The sequence below is a fragment of the Mercenaria mercenaria genome, chromosome 15 (assembly GCF_021730395.1).
Source record: "Mercenaria mercenaria strain notata chromosome 15, MADL_Memer_1, whole genome shotgun sequence".
Classification (NCBI taxonomy): Eukaryota; Metazoa; Mollusca; class Bivalvia; order Venerida; family Veneridae; genus Mercenaria; species Mercenaria mercenaria.
In genome coordinates this window covers 29075751-29092303 of record NC_069375.1, presented here as the reverse complement: position 1 = coordinate 29092303, position 16553 = coordinate 29075751, and the positions used below count along the sequence as shown (strand labels likewise).

The following is a 16553-nucleotide window of genomic DNA, read 5'->3' as shown; positions in this document are numbered from 1 at the left end:
GCTAATTATAAAAAAACTAGGATGAAAGTTCTTTTGAATGCGTGAAATAAGTTAACAATATCAAAGTGCATCTAATAAAAGATTAGTGCTTAAGTGCCAATTTTGTACATGTACAGCATCTTTAACTTTTTACCACAAAAACTGTCAAAATTATAAAAGATAGTCTATATTTCGTTTCCATTTGCAAAAAAAAGAAAAAAAGAAAATGAAGGGGTTGCCACTGAAAGAGAGAAATCTTTTACTATGGAAGATTATTTATGCAAAAATTCTATTATTGTATTTGATCAAACGCTTTATGATTAATGACAACTATTATTGCATTTGGTAAAGTGCTTTATTGTTGATGACAAACGCATGCTACATGTTGCAATTTAGATCACTTATAAATGGATATAAGTAAACCAATTAATGCTTTAAATGACAAAATCCTTAATATCTTATGTATAGCTTCATGATAATTTTTCAAGGTATTTTTTTCTAACGCCAAGTGCCAAAAGAGAACTGGTAGTCATTTACTTGATTTGGGCTATTGGAGACTAGATTCTAGTTAAATGTTAGCAAGTACGTTTTCTCATTGTTAACCAACTGTTTTTATTACAGTTATTACATGCATACACTGTAATGTCATTAAGTACTTGTGTAATGTCAAGAGAGCAAAGATTTCTGTATTGCGCTTTATGCTTATTCATATACGTAATTTCATGTCTTCATATTTTGTTAGCTGGGTCCATTTTCGTTTAAATGAAGAACGATAACTCCAGCTTACTTATTTGAGAATACAGTTAAAATAGCTGATCCCTTCAAGAAACTCTCCTAGAAAGAGGTAGCCGGTGTCATAGTAAATTATTGCTACAGAAAACAAAAAAGTGTAAATATTTGTCTGGAATGAATTATGTGCCTGTATTTTGTTTCACACAAAAGTTGTTATTATAGATGTTGGGAAGGAAATTGTTATTGTTGGTAAGTGGCTTATATATATTTACTATCTGAAAATTAGGCTTTATTCTGTTTTAACTGTATCTTTGAAGTTATTCTTTGGTAAGTGGTGTTGAGGTGGGTCAATGGGGCAGTAGGACAAGGTTATTTCTTCTTTATTATGTCCCCTACACACAGTGATGTGGGAGGCATATTGATTAACTACTGTCTGTCACAAAGCTTGTCTGTATTCTAAGTCAATTATTGCTCATCTGATCTACACCAAACTTGAAGAAAATGTGTTTGACCATAAACACCTCGGCCATGATACATAACTTGCCAAATTGGCAAAGGTACTTCAGAATGATGGCCCTTGAAACTTGTTTTAATAATCAAAGCACTGAAAGTCTGATAAGGCAGTTGTGGGAAAGATGTGCTTTTCTTAAAAGCAGCTATAGTTTCTGAACTAATGTAATATAAAATGAGCCGTGCCATGAGAAAACCAGCATAGTGGGTTTGCGACCAGCAGGAATCCAGACCAGCCTGCGCATCCGCGCAGTTTGGATCCTATGCGCAATCTGGTCAGGATCCATGCTGTTCGCTTTTAAAGCCTACTGCAATTAGAGAAACTGTTAGCGAACAGCATGGATCCTGACCAGACTGTGCGAATGCACAGGCTGGTCTGGATCCGTGCTGGTCGCAAAGCTACTATATTGGTTTTCCCATGGCATGGCTCAAATGTGTTTTCTTTAATAGCTTTATATAGATGTATAGTATCTATAAGAGTAATGTACTGTGTTCTGCATACTATGATTATCACATGTTTAGGTGATGGAAGAATGGACTCACCAGGCCACTCTGCGCAATACTGCACCTACACTCTAATGGAAAATGACACCAAGGACCTTCTGTGTAGTATCATAATTGACAAGAGAATGACTGATCTCAAGTCAACAAATATGAAGAAAGAGGGACTGATCCGAGGGCTGAGGACATTGAGAGAGAACAGAGTGGTTGTAAAGGAATTAGTGACTGATGCTATCACTACTATCGCTGCTATGATGAGTATGTTTACCATAAGCTCCCTAAAATAACTAAATAATATGAAAATTATATTTACATACTAGCAGAATCCACATCTGCACATTCCTAGCTTGACTTTTCGAAGAATAAGTAATCTAACAGTGTCATTCTTTAGTTACATTTGTCGCACCATTCCATTTTTTGACAAAACCGCTTGAGATATAGCTTTGAAACTTTTAAACTATTTGAACAACCACCGTGTCATAATTTTGTTTGGTGGTTTGTGATTTTATTACTATAAGGATCTTACATGCCTGCCTGTGTAAGACGGGGTTTTCCCTACCCGAGGGACAGTGTGGAATGGAAAACCGAGCGTTAGCGAGGTTTTTTATCCATGCTGTCCCGAGGGTAGGGAAAACAGCTGTCTTACACAGGCAGACATGTTAGATCATTTTTCTTGCCTATCATGTTCAAAATAGATCGTGGAGACAAATAGGTTTGGGTATTTGCTGACATTATTTATAAATTTTATGACGTCACAATGGTACCAGTACTATGTGACGTCACCTTAGTGCACGCTATTTTAGACAAGGTTTTTCCCTAGGGAAAGACAGGAATATCTATCCCCGGCACGTGCTCGGATAAATGTATACTTTCCCCGCTAGGTAGGCAAGAATAGATGGTGGTTGCATTTTTGATAGAGGTATTTGCAGTGATGTATTTATATGTCTTTGGGATCAGATCTATAGTGATGTGATTGAGTGTCAAATAAGAATTGACCATTTTTTGAGACTTAAATCTTAAGATAGGCAGTTGTCTTAATTTGGCTAGCTTAATGTCTTAAATGTTTACATGAATCCCAGCATGTTACTACCTCTCAAAACAAATTAGACTATCTTTGGCTATTTCAGAAAATCAGTATCCTGATATAACACATACCTTCGACACTTGGCATGGAGCAAAGAACTTTGGGAAAAAAATAGGAGCAGTATGTATTGTTCTTCACAAACTCCTGTCATTATTGTTCTATTTCTTATTTATACTGAAAATGTCTGGTATATAGTTCAACTTTAGCAAAGCATCCGGAAACAAAAATTTGCTTATAGAAAAAGTTTATATGAATTGCAAGCAAAGTAGTTCCTCCTCAGCTAATATTACAAAATTAATCTCTATAACTCTAGATTCAGATACCTTGAGAGATTATGTATTTGATATTTGTCAGCAGACAATAAAATATTTAAACTACATAATAGGACTATTATCATTTCATGAAAGCATGAAAGCTCTAAACTGAGTATTGTGTTGTAGGTATCAACTCTATAAAGCAAGAAACTACTTGGCAGGACTGGACTATCAGATTTACAAGGAAAGACCATTCCTGATGAATAAGAATGGCGAATTTAGGTTGGTATTGTGAAATTTCTTCCTTTTTTTTATTGATATTGTTATTCATAATTCATCCCATGCCGGTGAAAAGGGGCAATATTTCTCCTTTTATCTGTTCTGAAGCTGCTATTGTCATTTATGAAAAAAATGTTGGTATCTAAGTATAAACTATTTGGCAGTATTCTCATGGTGCAGGCTTGTACCTGTCAGAGTTGTCCATAGATCACATGTATGATTCTTTCCCTACTGCAATCCTGAATTATGATTTTTTTTTCTGGACTTAGAAGTTATATCATGTAAAACAGCATCTCAGCAGTTATCTAATCTGTTATGAATTTAGGTAATTTTTTGTAGGTGTTCTGTAACTCTGTCTTTATGTTTAAAGTTTTTAAAGAAAAATTGTATTGATCTTTGACATTCTTTGCAAGATATTTTCTCCAAATTGTAATGAATTGAAATGATTGCATTGTCCTCTAGTGCATTTCACATTTTTAAATTGTAGACTTCATAGATGCTTCTCTAAACGAAGTTGAACATACAGCTGCTACAAAGAGAAAGTGCCAAAGACATACACATATGTAGAACAGTTGCTCCAAGATATTCTGCATTCAGTAGCTACAAGAATTGAACCCTTAAGAGCTCCAGTGACGCTTACACCTACAGACCCTCGAAAGATCAAGAGAAGCATATCTGGTATTACTCCACCACCGACAAAGTTTTTAATGGCTTCCAAGAAATCCAGATTTGATGAGAAGTGAATGCAACTTACACAAATATAGTCTTGCATGAATTGTCATAGAACTGGACTTAAGGACAGAAAGATATCCATTATTCTACCATGTATGAAATAAACATTTGCAAAACCTAAAAAATATTGAGGACTGAATAAATGTAGGGTATTTCTTATTTGTTCAAACCATTTGAGAGGGTAAATTACACTATAACCAAACCAAAGAGCAAAAGTCTTGAATCCACATGCAGTTTGTTTTCTTTGTCACCTGTCTATAAAGTATTTAAATAGTTTTATACAGTAGGCTGACTCTCTTCACATGTTTGACTGTACCAGTACTGGCTAATTCTGGTGAAGATATTGATTTTTAATAACTAATGTATGAGAAGACGGAAACTGTATTATCACAGACTGATGGAAATAGGAAAATTTTATTTTCATTGAACGGTTTATATTATGAAACAAATGCTGTTAATGCTGTATTATGAAAATTAATTATGTCGGCAATAACAGCAAGATATTTATCACATTGTAGAAATACAATTTATACCTCAGCATTGTCTGATCTTTCTTTAAATCTCTCTTCGACTCTTTCTTTGTCTGACTTGGACAACCTGGTACTTTTTGCACGACCACCCGACCCCTGCCTTGCCCTCGTCTACCCCTGCTTCCACCAATGCTTCTGGACCTACTGCCCCTAACTCCTCTTCCCCTTCCACCTCTGTCTGTTCCACTGGTTGTCTTAACTCTAGCTCTGCCCCTGCCTCTTCTACTGCTACTCCTTATATTAAAAAATGAAGACAGTACATGATGAAATTCATTAACATTACTGCAGAAACAACAAATGGACATAGTTTGCCATATTAAAATTTATTAATTGGAATATATATTAAAAGCATCAGTAGTACTTGATCAATTATTGGGCTGAAAGCCTAAGTATGGGGTACTATTTCAGCTCAACATGTAATTTTTACTTTACAGTAAAAATTTCATGTCTTTTGCATCTCTTGCATCATTTGTTTGTTTGTTTGTTTTGAGTTTAACGCCGTTTTTCAACAGTATTTCAGTCATGTAACGGTGGGCAGTTAACCTAACCAGTGTTCCTGGATTCTGTACCAGTACAAACCTGTTCTCCGCAAGTAACTGCCAACTTCCCCACATGAATCAGAGGTGGTGGACTAATGATTTCAGACACAATGTCGTTTATCAAATAGTCACGGAGAACATACGCCCAGCCCGAGGATCGAACTCACAACCCTGCAATCCGTAGACCAACGCTCTTACCTACTGAGCTAAGCGGACGGGCTTTTGCATCATTTGTGCTCATTGCAATAAGATAATATAATGTTCACAAATATCTGGTATCAGTTTCACAACTTTTAAGGGAAAGGAGAAAAAACTAAAATGAAAAGATATATTTAAGCCGTGCCATGAGAAAACCAACATAATGACTTTGTGGCCAGAATGGATCCAGATCAGCCTGTCCATCCGTGCATTCTAGTCAGGATCCATGCTGTTTGCTTTCAAAGCCTGTTGCAATTAGAGAAACTGTTAGCGAACAGCATTGATCCTGACCAGCTTGCGCGGATGCACAGGCTGATCTGGATCCATTCTGGTCACAAAGCACCTATGTTGGTTTTCCCATGGCGTGGCTCATTTAGTATCATAAAAGGGTGCAGCTATGTGGTAATGTCAAGGTATTCAGTTAAATCCCAGTCAGAGCTTATCATTTTCAGTCAGATATACTTTATGTTTAGACTCAGGTTGATCCTGAATCCCATGTTATATTGTAATACTTGCAAGTGAAATAAATATTTTAAGACATTTTACCTTTCTAACTCTCCTTCAATCTTCAAGATCACCAAAATAACTTCCCTGGAATAAAAAGATAATGAAACTAAATGAGATAGCTAATACTTCCCATCTTTGTGACAATTATTTTGTTGTCATGTTTTTATGCAGCATGGTCCAAAGGTCAAAAGCTTGACTGTTTATATTTGACTAATATTTTTACATTTTCCAGAAATAAATATTTTTTTACAAAGAAACAAAATATCGTAAAGAACACAAATCATGGTCCCTGGGTCAGAACAATTTTGAATAATGACCATGCAGTCATTCCGTAATAGTTTTATATGATACCTGAAATGAATTTTACCAGTTCTTCAACTTTTCAGTTTCACTTTAACTAAGCAAATTTTGTTTGAATGATAGACCAGTCAATAGCATGTACTTAACTAACAACAAAAAATCATATATGAGCGGCACCATGAGAAAACCAACATCCATGCAGTCTGGTCAGAACCCATGCTGTTCGCATTCATAACCTATTGCACTTACAGAAACCGTTAGCGAACAGCATGGATACTGACCACACTGCACAAGCTGATCTGGAGATATGCGCGTCGAAAACACACTATGTTGGTTTTATCATGGCACGGCTCATATGGTGACAAATAACAATTAGCCTATTCATAATCATATGAACACATGAGCTTATGTTGTATTTGTTTGATATATCTTGCCGACTTTGACACTAATTTTTTTTTATTTGATTTATAATGGTCAACATAATTCTGTTCAATAGTGTCAGTATTAATCTCTCTTTCTAGGTTGTGTCATCATTTTTTTTCTCAAATAGATCTAGATCTAGTGTCATCTAGATACTTTTTCAGGTCTGCAAATTTCTGTACTAATTATACATTCATCAAAAATCTATAATTTGGTCAACAGCACAAACTGTATACATGCACAGGCGAGTCTTTCAAGATTTGCTGCAATATAAAATGATATTACAGCGGTCCATCCCTTCGGAGCCCCGGAGGATGTTAGATCAAATTTGCATCATTTTACTCGCTTGATTTGTTCGATATGATCTCGAAGCAACCCAGTAGTATATCACATGTCCCTTGTTACAACGAGGATGTACCTAAAACCAAGATCTTCTAAACAATAAAGAAAAATCGAAGTAAAACTTACTGTTGCAGTCCAGGTTGTACTATTGGAGTCGATGTTTATTTCGATTAGGTGTACCATGTGATCCGTCACGTGGTAGGGTGACGTTTGAACGCGCTAAATTTAGAACCGGAGATCTATCTTACTTTCATTTTCACATTTTTTTTCCTTTACGATTATGACATTTTCTGTAAGTTTCTTTTTTTCACATGGAAGGTACTCTATATGTTATCTGGATAGATTGTAAGCAAGTCAGTGAAGAAACATTTTTTGTTTTTAAAACATACTGGCACTTAAGAACTTGTTCGTTTTTGTTCCTTTATAGCAATTGAACAAGCCTGGGGATCAGTCCTTATAATTTTAGGACATGTGGCGCCCCTAGCGTTAAAATTTATCAAAATTTGCCGGTTCCCGGCTTCGTTGAAATCAAGGAACTTAGTTTATGGTGGATAGTGCATTGTCGCTGTGCCAAGTGTCGAAATTTCTTTTTTTCCTATTCAAAACTGTAATTAATGCAAACGCATTATGGAAGAGCTACTTTACAAAATCAAAGTATGGTCATACATGCAAACAGTTGATTTATTCTGTGCATCAGACTAATAGAAGTATATGCATGCGAACATTTGATATAGAGCTATGCAGGAAATTCATCAAAATTGCGTTACATAACATACATTTGTCTACAATCATAAAGCATTTGACAAAATGCAATTGAATGTTTGTCATGAATCATAAAGCATTTGACCAAATGCAATAATGTTTGTCATCAACAATAAAGCACTTTACCAAATGCAATAATAGTTGTCACTAATCATAAAGCGTTTGATCAAATACAATGATAGAATTTTTGCATAAATAATCTTCCATATTTTACAGTCAAAACACAAGATTTGATTTTTACTTTTGCAAGCTTGGTCCATACAAACAATACAGTAAGCATGAAATATTGTCCAAAGTGGGAGTTGCTTGGTAGGCAATGCCGGCTTAGACCTATATATGAACCGCACCATGAGAAAATCAACATACTACTTGCATTTGCGACCAGCGTTGAACCAGACTGCTGTTCCCTTTCAAAGCTTATTGCAATTAGAGAAACCGTTAGCGAACAGCATGCATCCTGACCAGAATGCTAGGATCCGCCTGGTCTGGATCCAGGCTGGTTGCAAATGCTCTATGTTTGTTTTCACATGATGCGGCTCAATTATAAACTGATTGTTGATTCGGAGTTAGACTCTCACACTTCCGTCATGTGCTCCCCAACCAAAATGTAATCTTTCTAATGTTTCTCATTTGTAGCGACACGATTTCATTCCAATTAATCGAAGCATTGAGAGAAGAGTATTCGGACACCGCTGATTATGCGAAATTATTGGTGAGGTAAATTATGTTTACTTATTTGTTTGGGCTCGTACTGCTGAGAATAGAATTTTCACGCACATATTATATGGATTTTTAAGTTTCTTTAATTGCTTAAAATGGCTTACAAAATAGAACTAGGTATGGCACAATTTAAATGTAAACATTTAGCCGTTAATTGCTCTCACTTCCTTTTAAAAATAAATCTGCAAATTAGAAGTAAAATGAGTGTGTACTGCTGAAACAACACTTTTTTACAGATACATAATAAAATTGATATGTTAAAACTTTTTTAAAATTCTACTGTTTGTATTTTCTACTGATATGAAACTTGGAATGTAATTTTCTCTCTATGAAATGTAGATACACTTTCAGTGTAGATTATCTTAGGTAACAAGCTAGGTCATTTTGTCGAAATCAGACTACTGGGTTTTGAGCGTTACCTGTATTTCAGAGAGATATATGTTGTTGTTTATTTATTTATTTATTTATTTATTGTTTTTGTAATAAGAAAGAGCAGCATTTCAATCTCGGTTTCAATATCAAAAACTGCTAAAGAGGAGTGCAAAATTGACTCGAAAGTATGAAAGCTGTATTGTGTATTATTGGCTGCATTGTGTTACTACCAATGAATCTCTTATTTACATTTTTATACATGATTTTCTCCTACGAATACATGCATACATGCATAGATCCAGTTGATGAAGTAGTTTTTATGCAGAAGTATCGTCACGGTCGCTTACTCAGAGCTTATACGTTTAAAGCCAATCCCTAACAACTGCGTGCTTTGGCGGTTTGATTAGAACATTGGACTAGTGCCCAAGCGACCTGGCAGGCAGTTGGGATTTTGTCATCAAGTGCTATGCTCTTTGATTTGTTATGGTTAAAATATTATTATTAAAATTTTCGTTTTACGTAGAACTTGTAGCGTATATTACAGCTAATAAAGAAATAAGGCTTTAAAATAAGTTTGTTTTACAGTGTTGATGGCACTGGAGGATTTTCCTACATCGAACAAACAGAAAATGGCGCTAGTCTTGGGTTGACGTTTAGTAATGTGCCGGGAATAGTTCCATCAGCCGAGTGTAAGATTACGTTTGTAGCCCGGAAAAACTTCTTGCAGGTAAGAATTTTATAAAACTAATAAATCCTTTCAAATGTCTGATTATACAGCTTCTGTATTATAAAATTAAGTGACATTAAGTAATATCTAATTTATCTCTTACTCTTCTACGCTTTTGCAACTAGACCCATGTTTAAAAAAAATTCTATAAGACATATATTTCCGATAACTGAAAAAGTAATAATGGCCACTTAGTTCTTGTAAAATTTATTGCGTTCCAATAGTTTTTGAAACTCTTAAAGAATCCTTACTAAAACACGTTTTAAATATAGTAAAAGTTATGCAATTTATCAAACTATAAAACTGTTTTAAGGTATTAGATCACTAATAGCAATGTTTACAAAATGGCCTTTGCTTGGTATATTCTGAAAGGTAACCATGTTTTGCACTATTTTGCAATTTTTAAACAACTTTTACCGTGCCGTTTTTTATAAATTTTGTATAACTTATGGTATCTCCTCAAGCTCAAGTAGAGACAAATTTCAAAGTGATAGCCACTATCCAAAACGTTTGCCGAGAACTCATTTTACCATTTATTTTAATAAAAGAAACATCAAACTATTGGTAAACAATTATAAAACACAAAATAAAAATGTCAATATCATTTTTTCCATGGTGCTTCAAGTAAATGGATTTAATGAGACAGAATTCATACGTCAACATTGAAAAAATAAGGTCGAATGCTGTGTTTCTGTTTTGAATTTTGCTTACTCCATTTAAAAATAACGTTAGAGCAGACTTAAAACCTACCTAAATTTCTTCCACAATATATAATCTAAGAGTGAAAGCAAAATAGAGAACTTTCACCGCGTGTAACTCAATATTTTTAAAGATGTGTAACTCTACCCCTTCTGTTTAAGTAGTAAATTCACTTTGAACACCAAGAATCGCTTATAAGATTCATCTTTTTCCATTTTTGTACAAGAAATCAATAAAAAGTCTTGAAAGAAGCAAAAACTTACAAGAAAAAAGGAAAATAAGGGAAAAAAAATTGGTCCCAGTAGGGCTTGAACCTACGACCCCTAATAATTGCAGTAAAAGTAGGTTTATAGTAGGAATTGAATACTCTTCAAAAAGGAGGTTATTTAGTGATCTAATACCTTAATTCAAACAGTACCTTTAATTAAAATCTGAATAGAAACTCTTAAACAAAACCTAGAATAATTGTCATTAATTTTTTTCTCTGCACCCATTTCAGATTCTAGTTGATGACGAGGTTGTAAATGAAAGGAGTTTGGAAGTCGTCCGTCTCGACTATGTCAGACAAGTCATTATTAGAAAATATACAACTGGCAATACAATCAAGAAAAATCTTTTATCACTGCGTCGTTTTGAGTTTACTGAAGCGTAATTTTGATACGAACTTCAACAATGATTTTTGAAAAAGATAATTGAAGGTTTCAGTGCTTTCATGTCGTATTTTGAGGTTATAAATCAATTATCAATTTATCTAAAAAAAACAAAAAACAACAACAAAAAAAAAAGAAAGAAAAACAACATCAACAACAATAAAAAAACACAAAACATTGGGTAGTAATTTTTCATCTGAGCAAATGGCTTACTTATTGATCTAATAAGTTTGTTTAACCAGAACACACAATAGAAATTAGTAAAGCCTTACTAAGAACTTAATACATTTGATATGTCGTATTACCGAAGAAAGTGATAATATATTTAAAGGCTTTCTGTGAAATATTCAACATTTTAAAAAGAGATCATTTGAAAGAATAAAACATAAAGAAGTAAAAAAATAGCAAACTCGGTTTGACTGAGTCTGGAAAAGAGAGATAATGCAATGTGTGACACCCGTTACGTCCGAAATGGAATTTCATTATAATAGAATTGAATAATTACATGATCCCAAGGAACAATAAAGCACTTAAAGGCCTAGATTCACTTCTATATAAGGGTTCCCCACCAAATCCAATATACAACTCCTATCTTTTTTGCTGCTTATCAGCGATTATGTAACAGTAACTGATTAGAGGGCAATTAGCACAGCAGGGACCCCAACTAGACCATGAGGATGTGTGCAGTGGAGTTGAAAGAAATTATTTTTTCTTCAGTAAATGTGGAATGATAATAATAATAATTATTATTTTGATATTATATAGATGATAATAACTATTACTTTAGTGTTATAATAATGATGATAATAATAATAATAAAAATAATCATAATTATTACTATTATTATTATATAATCATAATTATTACTATTATTATTATTATTATTATTATATAATCATAATTATTACTACTATTATTATTATTATTATTATTATATTACACATAGGATGATAAAAGATACAGTAATAATATTGAAAATAATAATGATAATAAAACACAAGTATATAGTGTAAACTTCATGAGTTCTTTCACAGTGCTGACAAACAATATTTTTCGAACTGGGCATTGATTTTCTTGTATTCATGTAATCAACATTATTTGAATATACAATTATTGTGTTCCATCTGTACTCAAATTTCATTTTCAGTATGTTGCCAGAAGTGACCTTTTTCATGCTTTGCTTTGTAACTATGAAATGCACAGTCTGTTTTCAAGTTAGACAAATGTTATTTACAGTATTCTGCAAGCTTTAGATGAGTGAAAGTCACATTTTTCTGAAATATCACAATTCTCCAGACACAATTTGAAAAAATAAAAACTTGCATCTTTCTTTAAGTAAGTTTCTCATTATTTCATTATTAGGAAAATAAGTTTCTGATTATTTTATTATAATTGTGTTTGATCAACAAATATTTTTCTTTACACAGAAATCCAAAAATAGTATAACTTATAACTTAAAAAGTTATCAATTATTTATTAATTTAAAATAAATTACATTGTTTCCCCTTCTCACTAACTGATACACTTGTAAGGTAGACTGACTCTCCAATAAACAATGACCCTTGTTTATTGGAACCATACTGTGATGGGCATTAGCCCCCAACTGTGCTGGTGAAGATAGAAATCCCTTGGCCCACTGCCAAAATCTAGGCCTTTAAGTGCAAGTTCGGCGAGATATTTATCAGCCGGTACACGTCACTTCAGGAGTGTTTACTATTATAACAGTTAGTATGTCAAAAGATCAATTTGGAGCAACGAACGGAAAGAAAGCAACATAATCATTGCAGATTCGGTTTAACTGAGTCAGTTCATTAACCAGCATTTATCTCTTTGAATATGGTATTAGTCTTGATATTAGTCAATAATTTAAAAGTTGTAGATAAGTGGCGAATTTTCAAAAAGAAATGTTGATAATTATGATGAAAGAGAAGAAATAGGGGTTACACTTTGTGCTATCATTCAATGACAGTTGTGTGTTTTAATTCAAATAAAAATTCAAATCTGCATTAAATTGTGGATAGACCTCAGAACTTTCAAGAGAGCAGAAAAGTGATTTTAAATATATTAGGAATGAGAGCAAATATGTTTCATTTATTATTTAAATATTACAGTCGTTATCATTAAACGAACTTCAGTACATCCAGATTTTGGAATCAAGTAAATAGACAGAAATCAATTTACAAGAAGAATTGCATTTTATTGACTGAAGGCAATAAGTGTTTGTTTATCAACAGGAAAAGGTTAATAATTACCCCTAAAAATATTTCAGTTAATATAAGACCAAAATAGCATCTTTTTCTTAAGTCTTTTTAATAATTTTCTTATAATCACGTAGCGACAAACTAAAGGTTTCTGAACAAAATTCCATTTCCATAACGAATAGTGATTACTGTGTTAATGTTTTCATACTTTTTGTTGTTTATTATTTGTATTGTATACTTAACTGAGTTTGTGTTTGACAAAATATCAATAGCTCCGAATTATATCCATTTGAGTTTGGTTTGTGTAATCTCAGTTGCATAGAGATGACAGAAAGAAGGCAATGGCCATTATTGATAAATGACAATCTGAGAATGTATGTGCTAAAGCATCAAACACTGAATCAGGAAAAATCATATTCCTCAGTTTAGTAATTCTAAATAAAGTAAAAGGAGAAATCTTTATCTGAGAAATTTGTAATACCCGTCAAATTTCAATTGCACCTCAAGACTAAGTTTCATATTCAGCAATTAGTGAGGAAAATTAAGCAAAAAGTAGATCTTTTAATAGATGTTATTCCTGAACCTGACGTGATGACATAGGAAGATCCGATTAACATGATATGAGCCGTGCCATGAGAAAACCAACATAGTGGCTTTGCGACCAGCATGTATCCCGACCAGCCTGCGCATTCGCGCAGTCTGGTCAGGATCCATGCTGTTCGCTAACAGCTTTTATATTTGTATTAGACTTTGAAAGCGAACAGCATGGATCCTGACCAGACTGTGCGGATGCGCAGGCTGGGCTGGATCCATGCTGGTCGCAAAGCCACTATGTTGGTTTTCTCATGGCGCAGCTCATATGTTAATCTGATTAACACATATCAATGTTTATATCTTATATTGCATGGCAAAGTAGTGTCAGAAAAAGTGCTGTATGATAAGAATACTTATGCAATTGTTGTTCATCCTCTTTACTTAACTTTAGTCATCTTCAAATTGCTTCATGTTTTCTGCAATAAATATTGTAAATGAACAAATGTGAAATCAAAACACTCCTTGGTAAAATGTTACCAAGAAAACTCTGAATACTTTTGAACATGGTGAAAATTAAACATAAAAGTAATAGATTTTATGCTATAAAACTTTTAGTTCTTTCCTTACATGACACAGATAGATTAAATTAATACGAAAGATGAACATTCCAAACGCATGCCATTTAAACAAGAGCAAACATTTTGTAGCTCTTAATTTTGCTATTTCAAAAACGTTTAAAAATGTTTTATAATTAAACTATTTATGCCTCTATACATCACCATTTTTTACTTCGTCATCTACAAGTTACTAATAACATTGTATATGAATTTCATTTAGCAACAAATCGGTAAAGTACTTGTTAAAATTTGCAATGAAATTTGTAAAAAGAGACTATAGTTCATTAATATTCTATAACTGGTTCATCTTCTTTCTTGTTTATGTTTCATGTTTTTTACTATTTTTAACCACCCATTACATTGTTTACATGTTTATTCCACTTGTTGTTTTCTGTAATTGTTGTTTGTTTTTCTAATACTTGATTTTGAATTTGAAGAGAGACACGTCCTTTCTTTCTATAAGCTCATTTGTAAAAATCTAGTTCATTTCTACGTGTGGTATTTTATTCAGAAATCAAAGGAAACTCAAATATGAGGTAGATATCTTAATGTAACAAATGTTAAAAAATGAAAACTTGTGAATCGTCCACTACAAAAGTAATTTACAAATGAGGAAAGTTAAACAATTTTTCTTTCAACTATCAAATCATCTTATTTTCCTACATGGCATATGTTCAGGTAAGCAGAAACCATAACAAGTGCAAGTGCAGCTTGGTATTCTAGGAACAAATAAAGCTCTTCTCTTCATTTTGCTTGCCAATGAAATGCATATTAATAACATGTATATCTAAGCATTAGTAAGTATTTAACTGTCCGTCAGTTTACGTTTTAGGCCATAGTTTTTCACGTTTCAACAAAAGCATCGAATGTTGAAAATAACATAGGCCATTAACAAATACTTTTTAGTTGAGACTACCTTGTTTACATTGTATTCCAATTTCTTGTTTACTATTGCATACTTTATTGATTAACTTTGAATTTGAAGTGAATTATAATCATTTTTCAATGACATAGGTAACAATAGTTTGTTTTCTTATTTTATTTTTTACCATCTTACTCATTTAATCAAACAAAACTCGAATGAACTCAAGAACATGTTTTTCTGTCAGAACTTTCTGTAATTAATGAATTCTATCATTCATATTTGGTAGTTAATGTGGAAAATTAACATCAAAGTGTTATATTATATGCTATAAGATTTTTCTTAACAAGGCATATATAAACCAAATTTGTATAGCAAATAAAATATTCAGATATTTTGTTTAATGAAAAGGATAAATTTCTTCACAATCATAACATCTGACTTCGAAAAAAGTAAACAGAAAGAATTCAACCAAAATCTTGCTGTAAATACTGCATTACAATAATTTTAATGTAAACTTGAGGAAATTTATGATCTATCGTTTAATTCAATTTTGAAAGACAAACTCTATGAAATAAGGGATATTCCAAATGAAACATGGAAAACGATCAATACCAAACAATTTCCTATTTCGTAAACGTTTGTAGGACTCAAGAGTTTTGTCAATATCCGGCTTAAGTGAAATTTAATATTGTTGCTTTTGAACTACGTTTTAAAATTCTCAGACACTTGAGAAAATGAAAGGTATACAATACATGTACAATTACTTGGAAGAAGTTGAAACACAAAAAGAAGGGATCAATATATTTTTACAGATTGAGAAACAAAGAGTTTATATAATTTTGTATGACCTATGAATCTGTTTGAGACTATTTCTTATTATCCACTCTGTAAATAAAAATTATTGTGATGTTCTTTATTGACTTTTGATTTTTGTATCAAATTCTCCCATGTCGCGTCCCGTTGGCTGATCTAACCGTTCGCACGGTGATTTGGTCCATAAATGTCTTTATAGATGTACAACGCACGGGATGTGTGTTGTGTGTGTGTAAAGGGGAATGTGGAATGTGGGTCATGTAGACAAAGTATTGATAAAATGTACACTTAAAACTGACTTGCCACACAACGCTGTTTATTTTTGATGATTAATCATCTATCCCACAAATTGACAAAATGTTGATGCTTTACGCGGGTTCCCATCCATACTTGAAATCATGTCTGTTTGGGACAACGGCTTAGACTAACAAATATGCTCTGTTGTGTAATATGTGACTTTACACACAACAAATTATGTTGATAAACAGATAAAAGATGTACAAGCATAAATATAAAATCTGTGAAAGGCTTGCATTGAATATCCTACTGACTAAGAAAATACACTAGCGTGCTTTCATGAGATTATGTTGCTTGAAATGCAAGAAAAAACATGAGCTCTGAATCTGTACAACAAACATGTTTATGCACTCAGTGTAGTTAAATTTTCCTATCAAATACTACTGTTA

At 32.9% G+C, this 16553-nt stretch overlaps 2 protein-coding genes across 3 annotated transcripts in view; both read left to right on the top strand.

Annotated features, from left to right (window-relative positions):
• Nucleotides 1-15966, top strand: part of LOC128548999 (uncharacterized) — a 41891-nt gene extending 25925 nt beyond the window's left edge. For both annotated transcript variants that reach the window (XM_053524893.1, XM_053524892.1), the window contains exons 4-6: nt 8306-8386; nt 9347-9488; nt 10687-15966. In XM_053524893.1, coding sequence (XP_053380868.1) covers nt 8306-8386; nt 9347-9488; nt 10687-10839 — 376 coding nt within the window. In that variant the 3' untranslated portion in view covers nt 10840-15966. The remainder of the gene's footprint in view (nt 1-8305; nt 8387-9346; nt 9489-10686) is intronic.
• Nucleotides 1474-4087, top strand: LOC128546067 (uncharacterized). The gene is made up of 4 exons (XM_053524894.1): nt 1474-1980; nt 2850-2926; nt 3247-3342; nt 3827-4087. The coding sequence occupies exons 1-3, from the start codon at nt 1560-1562 to the stop codon at nt 3259-3261; spliced, it is 513 nt and encodes a 170-aa protein (XP_053380869.1). The 5' UTR covers nt 1474-1559; the 3' UTR covers nt 3262-3342; nt 3827-4087.
• Nucleotides 15967-16553: the final 587 nt, after the last annotated feature.